This window comes from Enhydra lutris, unplaced genomic scaffold (genome assembly GCF_002288905.1).
Source record: "Enhydra lutris kenyoni isolate GAN:26980312 unplaced genomic scaffold, ASM228890v2 scaffoldscaffold29, whole genome shotgun sequence".
In the NCBI taxonomy this organism is placed as follows: Eukaryota; Metazoa; Chordata; class Mammalia; order Carnivora; family Mustelidae; genus Enhydra; species Enhydra lutris.
In genome coordinates, this window is record NW_019154113.1 from 5,614,061 (window position 1) to 5,633,323 (window position 19,263).

Here is a 19,263-nt window from a genome sequence, read left to right on the forward strand (position 1 = left end):
TAACCATGCAGAAGTGAATTGAAAGGTAACCTGTTAGAAGGTAACCCACTGGAAACGTGTCCCCTAGTTTGTAATTCACACCGAAATCGGCATGCTATTTTGGATTGCTTCCTTAGAAGGTCTTACAAGTTACACTTTGTTCTTGCTCACTGCTTAAAATTATTTCAGAGGATATTCTTGGGAATAAAAATATTTAAGAAGCTGGATAACCACTGCCCAGGGACTGCATGTTACCTTGAAGCTTTTGGGCTCACACCACTTAGGACAAGTTAATTCGAGTTCATACAATATTGCTCAGACCTCCCCTCAGGAGTTTCTGCTTCAGTAGCCTTAGATCTCTAACAGTTCTCTCATGACACTGCTGCTGGGGATCAAGGTACTATACTCTGAGAGCCATGGATTTTAAAATAATGTATCTCTGCCATGGTCAACTTTCACTACCAGCTGTTTTTATTTAATAATTGGTAGATGCACCTTATATTGATTCCCTATCTTCCTCTTTTTTAAGATATTGGTAATTTCTAAATTCCTTTGTAATCTGAAAGTCGGAGGAATGAGTAAGACTCTGAAAAAGCAGATTTTCTCTTTCTTTAGAATCCAAATTATTGTCATCCTATTTTATCACTGTGTCTCAAATTCTTCATCTGTGAAATAAGGACAATAAGAGGGTTCAATCAGATGAAATAAGTAAAAGCCCTGGAAGGTACCAGACTAAATTAGCAACTAGATAAAAGTTATCTACTATTCTTACTACAATTATCCCCACTCATTTTCTGTTATTATTGAGGAAAACTCATTCACGTTTGCTACATGTTATATATACATCACTGACTTATATATAAAAACCTTCATCTGTTTATGGCGAAATGTTCCAAAGCTCCAATAGATTCAATAAACTGGGGAGCAAAGGGAGGCTATAATGTCAATGCCAGATTCTAATCCTATTTCTGCCATTAAATTGCTACATGACTCTGGGCAAATGGAGTCTCAATCCCCACTTCTGAAAAAGCATACCTTGGATATGAAGATCAAATAAGATAGTACAAGAGAAATTTTTCTTTTAAGTACTACAGTATTCCTGTCATGAGGAAGATACCTCTATCTGGGAACGGTTTACAAGATACTAACTAAAGAGATAAATGGCCATGGTCTCTTACATTCTTAAATAACAGCACAGTGATAAGAATCACACATAAGCTATTTGCTAAATATTCTCCAATATCACCAAGTCATAACTATTTTTAAAATATTTATACACTGGAATATATAATATTTCAAATATTCCTGCAAAGCGAAAGAAAGAGAAAAGTGGATACAAAAGTATTCTCAGGCATTTATCATCAGCTGCTAAAATCCTCACTTCATGGCTTTAGCCTAATTTTTATTTTGATGCAGAACCGTTTTATTGGTCCTAGGCTTTTGTTTAGTGTAAACACAATGTATATAAACACACACACACGTGTATGAACGTGTAACCAACTGATTTTCATTGCTAGTTTCTCTAATACTCTAGGACAAATCCAATGTTCTTATCAAATTGCATACTACAGTTCACAAGCTTTTAAATCTTAATTTATTGAAAAGAAAAAGATGGGGGATTATAACATTGCCTTTGTACATTTCAACTAAATTACCAAACAAAAAGCCACATATTTTTGTTATCAATGCTTAATAACATGGAGAGGTACAATGGTATATTTCTGATGACATTCTTTACAGAATGTCTCCTAATGAAATATAGGAAATATAGTAAAAAATGAGTAGTAAAACTCATTTTTTAAAGGAGTAAACTCCTAAAAAGCAGTGTATAAGCATTTTCAAATAAGATGCCATTAACACAGCAGCAATACTCTCCATTATAAAGAAATCCAGTTATGAAGTCTCTTATAAAGTTTATCTTAATGACTCTCTAATTTACTAATGTGTAAGTTTCCGTTTTCATTTATTCAAGCTTTCTGAATGTGGGGTAATTACATCCTACAAGACACTACAAACTTTGAAATATCTAAATGCAATTTAAAATATGTAAATGCTGTTGATTTTTTTAAAAGCAATAGAGAAATTTTTTATCAATTATAATTGTTAAAATTGATTAAAATTTTAAGAAACTAGTTTCAAAATATAAGTAATGTGAAACAAGGGACAGCAAAGATAGAACACCATTCTGTATATGGGTTTCTAATATTTGAGGTTAAAATCAAAAGATAGATAAAATCTGAGAACCATACCTTTCTTTATATCTGTTTATCATCATAATATTTAAATACCAACTGCTTTTAATATATTTTTTTCACTGTGTTCCCAGAAAACATACTAGATCTAGTTCCATAGGCCTAATATACGTACATCCTTGCAGGTATAGCTTTTTAGTAATATGGGGGAAAGTAAAATCCTACTGATCTTAAAGAGTAATTTACATGCAATAGGAAATAAATGCATTCATGTTAGAGGCCTTATGAAGGTTGTTCTCAAAGTTTTCAGTTAGTCTCACTGACAACCATATTGCATTAGGAAACACTCTATAGCGGGTCACTTATGCTTCCATTTACTGCTGATGAACTCAGTCACAGGAGATGGCTTTTTCAGCCATCCAGAACATTACACCAATTTGTTAGAAGTTCACAGATATAAAGTCTTCATTTGGTACAAGTGTATCTCACTGGTTTACAAAACTATGTGTAGAAAGAATAGTCTTGGGGCCTGAGTCAGAAATCACTAAATAAAATCACTCTGCAGACTCCATGGCACAGAGGAACCCCTCGAATATTTCTGTTAAATGGACAAAAATGTGCTTCCAATGACTACAACTGCTTGAAAGGAAACTATATAAAACACTATATGAAAAAAATACTTATAACGGTATTCTAAAAATATCTTTAAATGAGATATTTGTAAAGCACTTGGAAATGCCTGGCCCATAGGAAGTTCTATATGTATCTGCCATTACTCTTGTCCTATAATCTTAGTTTGGTTCACAACAATCTTCATAGCTCCATTAGTATAAGCCATCACCACCACTCATAAAAGGAACTCAGACACATGCACACCACTAGTGAGGCTGCAGTTCCGTTACTTTATATGTGGAAGAAAGAGTATCTAGGATAACCACCATTGTTTTATAATGAAGGTTAATTCAGTAAGCTTAACATACAAAGTAAATTCAGCCTTATAATTTGTCCTACCAACAAATGTATCCCTCATAAGCCAATATGTCTTCTATCCATTGTATTTATATAATTCAGAACTCCACATAATATTCATGTTCACTTGTATCTAAGAAATTCAATTAAAAAGAAAACATTGAACTCCCAATTGATAATTGACCTGCCAAGTTTCCCTTCACACTAAAGTAAACTGTAATATAGGAGACTGCTAAAACATGTTTGGGATTTACTCTCTTACACTTTGATTGCTGACCACAACAGAGATGAAGACTGAGGTAGTTTGAAAATTCTGTGAGGATTAAATCAGACTATATTCTTCATATTCTCTAAGGAGTAAACTTTGGGCTGTGCGAAGCACCCTCAACTTCCAGGGGCCAAGAACAACAACTGCTGCAATGAAAGAGCAGAGTAGTTAGGGTTAAGGAGGTGGTTGCCTTCTACAATGAAACTAGCTTAAATTATCTATTTGTTGGCATTATTAAAGTCAAGTCTATTTCTTTGACTTAGGCAGTGGAACGTTTGATAAGATACAAAGATTTTTAAAATAAGATGTCATTTTAAATTAAACACACCAGGGATACTCTCCATTTCAAGGGAATCCAGTTATGAAGTCTCTGATAAAAGAGTACCCGAATAATGATCCCATAATTTACAAAATCATAATTCAAAATGAATTATGGTTTAATAGGGAAAGGGTCTAATTTATACAGCACATAAGTGATTAAGATATACCACAAATGCTAATATAAAGTAACTTAAAATTGATACAATCACAACTGCATTAAGGGGTTTGGCTACGATGTAACCATGTAGTTTAACTGAAGTGAACAACAAAAGCAAAATCGAATACTTTGTACACATTTCAGGGGATGTTCATAGCAAAGAGCCATTTAAATAAAACTGGGGAACAAGCAACAGAGATGAGCTGTAGCTGTAATATAAGATGCTTTTACTTCTCACTGCAAACAACTGATTAACTGCTAAAAAGTAACAGAGGTGTTTTTTTAACTCTAAGTAGCAGATTTTTTTTTTTTTGCAGTAATAAACTAAATCAATTACTGTCCAAAAAGGAATGGTTGCAGTAGAATAATATGGTATAGAGGAAATTTAAAATGCATTTCATCAGTGGAGGCAGGTAAATTAGCTTCCTATACACTAAAATAGTTAAAGACTCTTCATCTTAATTTTAATTACTCAAATAAAATCTACATTAGGACTTCATTTCTTCCTTTGTGGTTAATTCTGCATCGTTTCACATGGTTTTAGTATTTTCACAAGGAAATCCCTAATTTACTGAAATAGTTTTCTAATATAAAAACTAAGCCAAAGTATGTAACTTTTGAAGTAGTGGGGGAAAAATTTTCCCTTTTTGAATAAAAATGAAACAGAATTTCTAAATGTAAACAAAAAAGACAAAAGTATTAAGCTAATTTAAAATGTCATTAGAAATATAAATGGAAAATTCTCTTTTATAAAAATATTTTACAGCAGAAGAAAATTATAGGGGAAGGCATACAGAGTCTCCTTTTTGAAGGTTTTGCTTTAAAACCTATTTCTGAGTAAGATGGAAATAATTCCAAAAAATTCCTTTTATTTTCACTTTAATTAGGTTGGCAGAATTATTAGAAATACGGAAGGACAACAGATAAGGAGGGGAAAAAAAAGTGAAGAATCTCTCCCCACCCCACAACTAAAATAATATTCACAAAATAGAAGTATTATTTATGTCATTTTCTTCCATTTCATTAGTGTTTAAAATTGTGGGTAGTCACTGATGCAATAAAATGATTAAGGCATATTAAAACTGTAACTTCATACTATCCCAAGTGATATAGTTTCTTATAATATTAACTTTAAAATGCATACAAAATAATCATAGATAAAATGCTGTATTATACTGCTCTACACAGTACAACAGCCTAATTTTGTCTCAATAAACAGCATATGTTTATAGCCTAAGTGGGTCATGACATAGCAATAATCAGATCCTTGTAACAAATGATTTGGATAAAAAATATATATACATTATTATACAATAATTAGATCATCCCAAGAAATGATTTGGAGAAAAAAATAAATTTTATATATATACATAATATAAAATATATGTTTTAAAATATTTTTATATATTTTATATATATATAAAATGGATTTGAAATGTGGATGTGAAGCAATCTGACAGTTAAAAGTTACTAAAGGGAAGAAATAATCATGTCTGCAATTCAGGCACTACTAGATATATGTGTTACCTCAACAATATCCGAGTTGGTTCTGCTTTCATGAGGTTCATTATACTCTGTATACTTGAGAAGAACTTTGTCCATGTCAGTGCTGGCATACTGAAACAGTTTGTTAGAGCTGTTGAAAATGATGAGTGCTATTTCACAGTCACAGAGCACACTAAGTTCATAGGCTTTCTTCATTAATCCAAACTTTCTCTTTGTAAAAGTAACCTAGACGATCAAAGAAAAAAAGGTATATTTTTAGTAAAAGCATGAGAAGTACTTGAATACAGGCTACCTAAAGATGAGTCCTCTTTTAATCCTGAGTCAGATTCCACAGATGAAAAAGGTTTGTAGCCTCACGTTCCACATGAGCCTCTTACTCCCCCATCTGCCACAAGACTACGGGTCCACATTTAACTTCTAATTCCTCATAAAGCACTCTCCTGAGGAAGTTTTCCTTTATCCCTGGCTGCCAGTCTGCTGCAGAAGGCAAAAAACAAGAGGACACAGTTGACCACTGGGCTCTTATCATCCAGTTTAAAATTCACAGTCTAGGGTCAACAAATTCCCCAATGTCCTCAAATTTTTCTTTGAATATTCTTCCAGTTTCCAACTGAAACCTGTCACCTGAAGTCCTCTCAAACAGAGACCAATATTTGTTGGTCTGTTTTAAATATTATATCCACTATGCTCAAGAGCGGGAAAGATAAGTAAGTCCTTTTTGCTCTGTATTCTATCTTACAAGTTTTATTTTTCCTTCCTTCCCCTTCAAAAGCCCCAGGTATTTTGAAGCTCACACCATGAAACTTAAACCACTCAATAAATGTCCTCGTAAAGGGCACCATGTGACCCCCTCATGTACTGATATCTTTCACCTGCACTTCTCTTTCCAGCCCTACTCTTATACTGGTGACTTCAGTATCCCAGTTAAAAAAAAAAAAAAAAAAAAAATTGTTGCAAAAACATCCCCCAACCTCCAAATGATCCACATCCACCGCATGTTAAACACCCACTCCTACTGTCACACCTTTAACTCTGCCATCACCAATAATCACATCACCTCCAAAATCTCAAATTTCATGTATTCCACTTTGCCTCCTATCTAGCTCTCCTGTTTTGTATTCTCTCTCCAGAAATTCTTTAACCTGCATCCAGTCCTGCAATCCACTTACCTCACCCCTTTGTTACAGTCTATTCTCAGGTCCTTTCTTCCCTCACTGAGGTGCATGTGCCCCTTCAAATGACTATGCTCATATCCTTTGGATAACCAAGTGATATTTTTAAACATACATCAAATTGTTTAAGTAGAAGTTTAGAGCTTTTATTCTGCACTGGAAGTAATATCCAAACTCATTAAGTAAACAAAATAAATTATCTGGCTTCAATCTATCTATCTGAAGTTATTTCCCATCACTCTCCTTTACATCCATTAAGCCTCATTCATGTGTTTGTGCGTGTGCTTATGTGCATGTGTGTGTGTCTTCCTTAACCACCAGCTACTTTCCTCCTTGGGAACTTTTCTATTTTCCCTCCTTATGGAACACTCTTAACACTACATGTGCCTAATGGTTCCTTTCCTCACCTTGTGAAAATAAATCTATTATTAATTAATCTTTAAAAAAAATCCTTACAATATAAATACACAAATATATATATTTTATATAAATGCATATATATATGGAAATAGTGTTTTATACTTGCCTCCCTACTTTCCCCTGAACCAATATAAACCCCTTAACCAGTGTTTTTGACTTAGTATTTTTCATTCCACATTTTCATGCAAGATCACATAACCATATTCATATATACATGTATACATAAGGGATTTTGTCAGCATTTGATAAAACAGGGACTCTATCCATACTCTTCATTTTATTTTAGTCATTCATCCACACCTTGTTGATATGCCTCTAAGTCAAATGGTATACTAATGGACTCTCATAATTTTTTCATATAAATGTTACAACTGTTTTGTTAGTATGATAGATGTAAAATAAAAATCTCATTTCTTTAATATGCATTTCCTAACTAGTAATAGTTAGATATATTTTTCTTATATTTGTTGTCATTTGGGATTTGCTTTCTCTATACTGCCCATCTTTTGACCATTTCATACTTTGTGATTTTTTTTTACTTATCTAAGTAAAAGATCCTTATACATATTAACTATGTTTCACAAATACTTTCCCAAATTTCCCACTTATATATTAACTTTGTTTACATAATATTTGTCATCAAAAAGTTTTAAGCTTTCATTACTGATTGTGACACTGTTTCTTAGAATCCTGGCATTGTACCATACACCACTTTAAGAATATAATGAATATAAGAATACCCTTATTAAAACACTGAACTTGAAATCGGTTATGTCTTGAGATGCATCTAGATGTACTTGCTGTACTAAAATTCTGAGTTTAGCAAAGGTTTAGTCAGAAATGTTTTCCCATACTTCTAATACTGAAGAAGAGAAAGAAAATGACAATCAACAAAGCATTTATTCCAAAAATAATTCTTACTCTAAATTAAGGCTTGCAAATTAAGTGAGCTATGAAAAAGCATTAAAATTGAGACAAGTAATGCGCTTCACAATATCCTTTAAGCATGACTAGAGAAAATTTGTTAAAATAAAAACTATAGGGGTGCCTGTATGTATCAATCGGTTAAGCATCTGCCTTTGGCTTAGATCTCGATCCCAGGGTCGTGGGATCGAGCCCCACATCAGGCTCCCTGCTCAGCCAGGAGTCTGCTTCTCCCTTTACCCCTCCCCCTGCTCGTGTTCTCTTTCTCTCAAATAAAGAAAATCTTAAAACAAAACAAAAAACTATAGTTCACTATCAGTAAAACAACAACAACAAACTATAGTTCAATATCAGTAAAAAGAGTATGCCAGTCCCTATTGTCCTTTCCAAAAATACTTATTCAAAAATATTTCTTCTAAGTTATCAATAAGAAGGAGTTCAAGGTGAAGGAAGGAGTTAGTAGAGGAAGGGACTCAATTTATAACAATTTCCTCTCTATTCCTCCAACTTACTACAGGTCTAAAAGAGCTTTTCCAGTAATTAGAAAAATGTGTACAAGAACACACTTATATTTCAATGATGACACAAAAGACATAACATTGAAAACTAGAAATATTAATATTTCAATTTCAACTTTCATAAATGAAGTATTTTTCATTTTATCTATAGCATTTAGTCTATTCTTAAACACTGGTTTACTGCTAGCAACTTATATGAAATTAATAATATAAAATTAACTTTATATTCTTATAAACTATTTTCTGTCATCCCCTTATTTTGAAATAATTTCAAAGTTACAGAAAATTCTCAAAAACCACATTTTTCATTTATCTTCAACCAAACTCCCCAACTGTTAACATTTTACCATGACTGCCTTCCCTAAATAAAATACACACACACACACACACACACACACACATACACACTTTTTTTTTTTTCTGAATCCTTTGGACAAACTAAAGTAGAGGTTATAAGGTCCCTTTGCCCCTAAATATTTTCTTAAAAACAAAGAAAAACACAATTATCAAAATTAGAAAACAAGGATATAGCACTATAATCTATAAACCTTATTCAAATTTCTCAATTATTCCTAATTTCCTTTTATCCCCCTGCTAGTGCAGGATCCAATCCAGAATTAGCTGTTGCTTTCTGAAAACTGCAACCTCTTTAATCTGAACCATTTCCTCAGTCTCTTTCAGGACCTTCGTACTTGTGCAGAATACAGGCTATATTTATATTGTCATATATCTCTCAATTTGACTTTGTCTAATGTTTCTTTCTGATTACCTTTAGACTACATTTTTGGCAGGAACAACTTAAAAAGAAGTGATGTTCTGTCCACAATCTCTCTCATGAAAATCCATATGACATCTATTTGTCCCAACTGGTATTGTTAACTTGGTTAAGGTAGTGTCTGTCATGATTTTTCCCCTATAAAGTTACTATTTTCCCCCTTGTAATTAGTATCTTGTTAAAATTTCTATGTAAATATCCTACTTATCAAACTTTAACTGATTGTAACATCCATTCACAATTCTTACCTAAAAATTACTATGGTGGTTGTCAAATGGGGATTTTCTAATTTCATAATACATTGTATCTACATTTACTACTAGTTGCATTTTATAAGACAGGTTGCTTTTCCTCCATGTATGCATTTACTCATTCATGTCCGTATCAACTTATAGGCTACCTTATTCAATGCATTATAATCAATTAATACCTTTTTTTCTTTTGATGTTTAAATTGTTTTTGATTTTACCAATGAGAGATCCACTATGCTATCTCCTGTGTCCATCTGACATGTTCCCAATATTCTCTGAACTTGCAGGCACAGTGAGATGCTCCAAGGAATTATATGTAAGCTGGACCTCTCTAACCTACCTCCCTTTTCAAACACCTTCTCCATAACCCCCTGAACAAACTTATCTCATTTCCATTCACTTAGTTATCTTCCTGCTTTCCTTCAGCAATCTTTTTAAGATTTCACTTGAATCTAGTCTTCTGTGGTCACTGTGTAATTTAATCTTTGTTTTGATATAATGTTATCTTTTTATCTTTCTTTCTGGAGTTTAATCACTTTGTTTCATCTATACCTTTGAAAAAAATCCAACTCTATTCCTAGTATTTCTAAATTCTGAATGATGATTTTTTTCATCTGTCACATTTCTAAACACTTATTTATGGAGAATGGTTTCAGCTTGGAGTTATCATTTTACAGGTTTTTTCCACTTTTCCATTGTTTGGGGACAACGACTTCATCACCTGAACAGCTATAAATCATCTTTTTGTTTTCTTCTTTATAGTAGTTTGCATAGGTGAAAATTACTGGCCTCACTGAATTGCAATGGAAAGAACTGGCAGTGGGAGAATGGACCATTCAGTATGCTCTCATTAATGGAAGCTTTTTTTTTAAGGGATCAGCAATAGGGAGAGGAGTTCTGTATCATTCAATATATTTTTTTGTACTTTTTTTTTTATCTTGAAGGATTTCTGTATCTCTTCCCTTCTTTTCCATTCAAAAAACATTTTACAAAGATTACCTCTGTCTTCCTTTATAAAAGCCCTCTTCTCCTCCAAATAGTTACCTTCCCAAGACCACTTCCTTGAATATCACATAAATTTTAAGTCCTTTACCGCTGGTCTGTTTGATCTACAAGTAGTATTTTTCAGAATTTTTGTACTTATTAGGATAGACTTCCCTTTTTTAGTAATGATTTCAAATCAACTTTAGACAGTCACAAAGTCTCTTCTCCCTTCCACATTGTTTTTCCTTAAGTATGCTTGCTCATGTGAAAGACCTGCAGAAGTTAAAGAAAAAATAGCACACTGTAAGTTGGTAATATTTCCCTAAAGTTAAAACGAATTTGGACATCATTTGCTTTCTAGTTGTGCCAAGGTTGTAGGTTTCATACTTTTCATGCTTTTTTGTATGGATTGTTTTTGGAAATTATGTTGAGTGAATCAGGATTTATGCAGCCCTCATTACCTTGATTACTAAAAATTCCCCCCATAAATTTAAATCTTTGTTTTGAATACATGTTTTGTCATTTCTGGAGATTTTCTCCGATCCTTTCTTGTCTTTGTCACTTTTGGTCTCTCTTTTGCACTTAAGAGTGCCTTTTAATATTTCTTGCAGGGCTGGTTTAGGGGTCATGAATCTTCACTTTTGTCTGGGAAACTCTTCCCACTTAAAGTTAAAATGATATCTTGAATGATAATCTTTTTCTTTTAATATTTTATTTATTTATTTGACAGAGATCACAAGGAGGCAGAGAGGCAGGCAGAGAGAGAGAGGAGGAAGCAGGCTCCCTGCCGAGCAGAGAGCCCGATGCGGGACTTGATCCCAGGACCCTGGGATCATGACCTGAGCCGAAGGCAGAGGCTTAACCCCCTGAGCCACCCAGGCGCCCTGGAATGATAGTCTTGATGGATAGAGTATTCTTGGCTGTAGATTCTTCCCATTCAGTACTTTGAATATATCATGAAATGGGTTTATAAATTACATGAAACACATTAGATATTTTATTCTAACTATTGTCAAATTTAAATAATCCTTAAAGTATCACTATTTCGGTGATATGTTGCCAAAATAAACACAAATTTTAAATCATCATTTTACTCCCGCACTACCATCACTATAAAGAAAAAAAAAATAGGACTAAAAGCCTAACCTAAAAAAACTCATTACCTCTATAAATTGAGACAAATCTGTTTTACCCTAAATAGATTTCTGGATTTTGTTATCAAATCTGGGACTCATATAATTCTCTGAATTTAACAAGGGTGGCACACCATATCTCAAAGACCATCTATATTTAAGATCCCAAATGCCTGCAAAGATTCTTACATGCTATATATTTGGGTATATCTTTACTGTTAAATTTTTTTGAATTCAACAATCCTAAATATTACTCAGTGTTCATCAATATAAGTATACTCTCAATCCCCTTTATCTATTTCACATATCTTCCCACCCACCTCACTTGCCTCCTGGCATCCACCAGTTTGTTCTCTGTATTTGTCTCTTTTGTCTCTTATTCATTTGTTTTGTTTTTCAAATTCCACATATGAGCGAAATCATATATGGTATTTATGTTTCTGTCTGCCTTATTTCACTTAGCATTTTTCCCTTTAGGTCCACCTACATTCTTTTTTATGGCTGAATAATATTCCACTGCATGTATGTATGTATGTATATATATAATATATATATAAATAATTTTTTCAATATCTTCTTTATCTTTATCTCAATATCTTCTTTATCTTTATCTTCTTTATCCACTCATCAGTCAATGGACACTTGATTTGCTTCCTTATCTTGGCTACTATAAATTATGCTGCAATAAACATAGGGATATATAAATTTTTTTGTGAATTAGTGGTTTGTTTTCCTTGGGTAAATTACCCGGCAGTGTGATTCCTGGATCATAAAGTAGTTCATTTTTAATTTTTTGAGAAGTTTCCACACTATTTTCCATAGTGGCTGCACCAATCTGCATTCCCACAAACAGTGCACAAGGGTTCCTTTTTCTTCACATCTTCACTAACACTTGTTATTTCTTGTCTCTTTGATTCTAGCCATTCTGACAGGTTATTAAGGTGATCTCTCGTTGTGGTTTTGATTTGCATTATCCTGATGATTAGCGATGTTGTTCATGTGTCCGCTGGCCATCTGGAGGTCTTCTTTGGAAAAATGTCTATTCAGGTCCTTTGCCTCATGTCTTAATCAGATTGCTTGTTTGTTTAATTATAGTATTGATTTGTATAAGTTTATATATTTTGGATATGAACCCCCTGTTGGATATATCATTTACAAATATCTTCTCCCATTCAGTGGGTTGCCTTGTTGTTTTGTTCACAGTTTCCTTCGCTATGCAAAAGCTTTTTATTTTGATGCAGTCCCAATAGCTTATTTTTACTTTTGTTTCCCTTCCCTTAGGAGACATCTAGAAAACTGTTTCTACAATTGATTTCAAAGAAATTAGTGCCTGTGTTTTCTTTTAGGAATTTTATGGTTTTGAGTCTCACATTTAGATCTTTAATCCATTTTAATTTTGTGTATGTTTTCAGACAGTGGCCCAGTTTTATTCTTTTGCATGTAGCTGTCCAGTTTTCCCAGCACCATCTGTTGAAGAGACTGTCTTCTCCCCATTGTATATTCTTGCCTCTCTTACTGCAGATTGACCGTATAAGCATGGGTTTCTTTCTGGACTCTCTATTCTGTTCCATTGATCTATATGTCTATTTTAGTGCCAATAGCACAGTTTTTTATTACTACAGCTTTGCAGTGTATCTTGAAATCTGGAACTGGGATATCTCCAGCTTTGCTGTTCTTTCTCAAGACCGCTTTGGCTATTTGGTGTCTTTTGTGGTTCCATACAAATTACAAGATTATTTGTTCTGGTCTGTGAAAAATGTTGGTATGTTGAAAAGAATTGCATTAAATCTCTAGATTACTTTTGGTAGTATGGACTTTTGAAAAAGTTTTGTTCCTCCAATCCATAAACAAGAAATATTGTTACATTTGTTTGGGTAACTTTTAATTTCTTTCATCAGTGTTTTATGGTTTGCAAAGTAGAAATCTTTCCCTTCCTTGGTTGAGTTTATTCCTAAGTATTTTATTATTTTTGGTGTAATTTTAAGTGCGACTGTATTCTTTATCTTTCTACTACTTCATTATTGTGTATACAAATATAACAGGTTTCTGTATATTAATCTTGTACCCTAGGACTTGACTGAATTTATCAGTTCCTGGAGTTTCTTTAGTGGAGTCTTTAGGGTTTTCTACATACAGTACACCATGCCATCTGCAAAGAGTGACAGCTTTACCTCTTCCTTACCAATTTAGATGTCTTTTTGAATAAAAGTGGTGAGAATGGACATCCCTGTCTTATTCCTGGTCTTAGAGGGAAAACTCTGGTTTTCACCATTGAGTAAGAGGTTAGGTATGAGTTTTTCATATACTGCCTTTATTATGTTGAGGTATGATCCCTCTAGACCTAGTCTGTTGAGAGTTTGTATCATGAATGGGTGTTGTACTTTGCCGAATGCTTTTTCTGCATCTATTGAGATAATCAGATGGTTTTCACCATTCTCTTATTAATGTGATATGTCACAGTAATTGATTTGTGAATAATGACCCATACAAAACACTCTTGCATCCCTGAAATAAATCTCACTTCATCATGGTAAATGATTTTTTAAAATGTATTGTTGGATTCAGTTTGCTAATGTCTTCTTGTTGAGGAATTTTTGCATCTATGTTCATTCAGAGATATTGGCCTGTTATTTTTCTTTCTTTGTAGTGTCTTTATTTGGTTTTGGCTATCAGGGTAATGTCGGCTTCATAGCACGAATTTGGAAGCCTTCTCTCCTCTTCTATTTTTAAAAAATACTCTGAAAATGATAAGTATTAACTCTTTAAATCTTTTGTAGAATTCACCTGTGAAGCCATCTGATCCTGTGTTTTTATTTGTTGGGAGTTTCTGATAACTGATTTAATTTCATTGCTAGTAATCATTCTGTTCAGTTTTTTTTTTTGTTTTTTTTTTTTTAATTTCTTCCTGTTCCAGTTTGGGTAGGTTGTATGTTTCTAGAAATTTAATTATTTCTTATAGGTTTTCCAATTTGTTGGCATACCATTTTTCATAATATTCTCTTATAATCTTTTGTATTTTTGAGGTGTCAGTTGTTATTTCTCTTCCTTCATTTCTGATTTCATTTATTTGATTATTCTCCTTTTTTCTTCATGAGTCTGGCTAAAGGGTTATCAATTTTGTTGCTCTCTTCAAAGAGCCAGCTCCTGGTTTCATTAATCTTTCTTGGTTTTGTTTTAAGTCTCTATTTTATTTCTTTCTGTGCTAGATTATTTCCTTCCTTCTACTGCATTGTTCTCTTATTTTCCCCCTACCTCTTTTAGGGGTAAGGTTAGGTTATTTGGCATTTTTCTTGTTTCTTCAGGTAGTCCTGCATTGCTATAAACTTCCCTCTCAGAACAGCTTTCGCTGAATCCTAAAGATTTTGGACCATTGTACTTTCATTTTCATTTATTTCCATGTATTTTTTCATTCATTTCCTCTTTGATTTGTTGGTTGACCCAGCATGTTATTTAGCCTCCATGTTATTTGTGTAAACAAACTGAGCAAACTGAACATCAACAACCCTGTTAGATCCCTCAGTACTGAGGTCACGGAGTAATTTCTGCTCTCCAAATTGGACACAAATGGGCAGATACAGAAAATCATAAATTACCAGAGCCACAGCAGAAACTATCACAAAAAGAAATACCAAGGTAAAAAACCCAAACTGTAATTGAGGAATTCCTGAAGTCTCAGAGAAGACAAATATAAAAGTTAAAAACTCCTGGGCAGGGGGGGCAGGCTTTGGGGTGCATGTATACACTTTTGTGAGTTTTATGCCTGTCATGTTCTCACAGTAAAGATCAGTGAAAAATCCCTCTGTGCTTCTAAGCAGGGTAAATGGGAAAAATGGTCATTTTGAAATACATCAGAACATTCTGTTCTTTACAAGGCCTGTCTTCAAGACAAACTATTGTATGACAGCAGAGCCCAAGTAACCTAGGGAAAAGGAAGTATCCAGCTCCAGCTCCCTCAAGCCTTTAACATGAGCAAAGGGAAATATTCACCTTTAAACCCCTCTATCCATTCTGTCCCACCTAAAGATGGGGGGCAGGGATTGAGAAACAGGTATAAAGTTTACAGGCCACAGGAACAGGTTCACTAAAAGACTGAGAACTAATCAGAAGACTACAGAACACTTCCCCTCTCCCCATACCATACCACCAAATTACTAAAGGCCTTTTTATTGCAGTTCCTTTTCCCAGTACATCATGCCTGGTTCAAAAAAATTTACAAGGCAAACTTCATGGCAAAAAAACACAGTTTGAAGAGAAAAGGGAAGCATCAAAACTACTCATATGCAGCAAAAATGTTGATCAGACCAGCAATACAAAATAACTCTAATTAACATGCTAAGGGAGTCTAATGGAGGAAAAGCAGACAATATACGTGGGTAACATAACTAGAAAGACAGAACTTCTAAAAAACTTTTTTTTTTTAATGCTGATGATAAAAAACACTCTAAGAGAAATGAAGAAAGTTTTTGATGGGCTCATTAGCAGGCTGCAAACTGATAAGGAACTCTAAGCTAAGGTACATGTCAACAGAAACTTCCAAAATTGAAAATCAAAAAGACCAAAGACTGAAAAAAATAGAATGGAATATCCAAGAACTGTGGGACAACTAAAAAAGTATAACATATGCATAACATGAATACCAGAAGGGGAAGAAAATGAAACTAAGAAACATTTGAAGCAGTAACATCTGAGAATTTTCCCCAAATTAATGTCAGACAGCAAACCACAGCTCAAGGAAGAAATGCAACAATCCCTGCCCCGCCCCCCGCAAAAAAACAAAAAACTACATCTAAGTATAGTCGATATAAACTATAGAAAATAAAAAATCTTGAAAGAAGCTGGGAGGGTGGGTGAAACACCTTACCTACAAAAGTACAAATATAAGAATTATACGCAATTTCTCCTCAGAAACAATATAAGAAATAAGACAGTGGAGTGCTATATACAGTATTAAGGGGGGAAAAATCCACCAATCCAAAATTCTGTATCTTGAGAAATTATACTTTAAAAAAAACAAAGACCCTCTCAGACAAACAAAATTGAGGGAATTCATGGTCTATAGATCTGCCTTGCAAGAAATGTCAAAAGAAATTGTTCAAAAAGAAGGAAACTCTTACAGAACAAAAACTCATGTAGATAAAGAACATCAAAAAAGTAATAAGGGAAGACAAAAGCTTTTCTTTTTTCTTAATTGACGTAACAGATAACAAACAGTCTGTTCAAATAATAATAGCAACAAAATACTAATGGAATGAATTACAGCAATGACACAAGGAATGGAAGGGAGGAATTAGGAATACTTGATTATAAGGTTATTGTACTACCTGTAAAGCTATAACTGCGAAGTGTTTATCTGAAAGTAGATTTATACTGCAAACTCTAGGGCAAACACTAAAAAATAAAAATAAAAAGTGAAGTATAACTGATCTGCTAAGGAAGGAGAGAAAATGGAAGCATATACTCAACTAAAACCACAGAAAGCAAAAAAAGACCATAAACAAAAAGAGGAATAAAGAATTAGAGCAACCATTAGAACACAAATACGGCAGTTATTAATCTAACTGTATCACCAATCACTGTAAAAGTCTATGGTCTAAATACACCAATTAAAAACCAGATTGTCCATATATCAAAAACAATACTCAATTATATTCTGTCTACAAAAAAACCCACTTAAAATAAAGGACACATAAAAGATTAAAAGTAGAGAAAGATATACTTTGCTATAATACCAATCAAAACTAACATAGCTACATTAATTTCCAGCAGAGCAATCTTCAGAGCAAGGAAAATTATCACAAATGAAGAAGGGCATTAAAAAACGATAAAGGAGTCAATCCTTGTGAAGACATAACAATCCTTAAAGCATATGAACCTAATAACAAAGCATCATAATATATGAGACAAAGTGTTAAAACTTCAAGGAAATACAGAGAAATTTACTATTATAGGAGGAGACTTCAACATAAGACATATAGATATTAAATGGATTTGATGTTACCAACAAGAAGAAAACAAGACATCTTGCGTAAATTTAGTGAAAGCTATTAAATTAGACTGCATTTTATTTACTACATTTCTATCAGAAATGTTGAATATCGGTTCCAAGAGACAGAAAAATCAGTAAGGGCATAACTGAACTCAACAGCATCATCAAGCAATTGAATATAACTGACATCAAATTCATCAAATAACAGAAGAATACACATTATTGTCAAGCTCACATGAAATATTCAATAAGACAGACCACATTCTGGGCCATAAAATAACTCAACAAAGTTATAAGAATAGAAATCACAAAGTATAGGTTTTCAGATGACAATGAAATTAAATAAATCAGGAACAGAAAATTGGTTGGAAAATATCAAAATATTTAAACAACATACTTCTATTTTTTTGTGTGGTTTTATTTTTTAATTTATTTTTCATTTAAATTCAATGAGCCAACTTATAGTACATCATTACTTGCATATAACACCCAGCAGCATACTTCTAAATAACATAGAGGTCAGAGAAGAAATCTCAAGAGAAATTAAAGCTATTTTGAACTAAATGAAAATAAAAATACAACTCAGATACTTAGAGTGAAAGCGATGATTAGAGGGAAAATAGTATCAGATACATAAACTAAGAAAGAAGAAAGATCTAAAATCAAAAATCTAAGCTTAAGAAATCAGATTAAAATTAAACCCAAAGGAAGGAGAAGAAACAATAAGAATTAGAACAGAAATCACTTAAGTTGAAAATAAGGAATCAAAAGGGAAAAATAAACAAGACCAAATAATGATTCTCTGGGGCTGGGGGTGATTCATAAACCTCTAGTCAGGCTAACTAAGAAAAAAGACACAAATTACTAATACTAGAAATGAAAAACTGACATTACAACTCAACTACAAATCCCACTGACATTAAAAAGATAACAGAGGAATATGAACAACTCTATGCCTACAAATTTGATGAACTAGATAAAACAGGCCAGTTCCTTGGAAGCCACAATGTGCCAAAACTCAAACAAGGAGAAATCAATACAAGCCTATTCAGATCATCTATTACTCAATCAATAGTAAACAACCTTTGAAAATTGAAAGCATCAGCCCCAGATGGATTCACTGGTGAATTCTATCAAACATTTAAGGAATTATGTCAACATTTTACAATCTCTTCCAGAAGACAGAAGCGGAGGGAATATTTCCTAACTTATCCTATGAGGATATAACTTATCCTATGGTACCTATAAGGGACCAAGACTACCTTAAATACCAAAACCACATAGATGAACAAGAAGATAAAACTACAGGCCAATATTTCTTATGAACATAGATGTAAAAACACTCAACATAATATTAACAGAATCCAATAAATATGTGTGTGTATACACACACACACGACACACATACACATATGTGTGTATATATATACACACACATATCAACCAAGTGGTATTTAGCCCAGGTATGTATGGCTGGTTCAACATTTAAAAACAATCCAATTTTAAAATGGGCAAAAGGGGGGGGCACCTGGGTGGCTCAGTGGGTTAAGCATCTGACTCCAGATTTCAGCTCAGGTCATGATCTAAAGGTTGAAATCAAGCCCCATGTCTGGCTCCAAGCTGGGCATGGGGCGCTTAAGATTCTCTCTCCCTAATACAAATCAAAACCACAATGAGATACCACCTCACACCAGTCAGAATGGCTAAA

At 33.3% G+C, this 19,263-nt stretch overlaps 1 protein-coding gene across 1 annotated transcript in view; it reads right to left on the reverse strand.

The window, feature by feature from the left end:
• Window positions 1–19,263, reverse strand: part of LOC111152562 (myocyte enhancer factor 2A) — a 156,144-nt gene that overhangs the window by 54,742 nt on the left and 82,139 nt on the right. Inside the window, exon 4 of the mRNA XM_022511039.1 lies at window positions 5,414–5,617. Within this exon, the coding sequence (XP_022366747.1) occupies window positions 5,414–5,617 (204 nt within the window). The remainder of the gene's footprint in view (window positions 1–5,413; window positions 5,618–19,263) is intronic.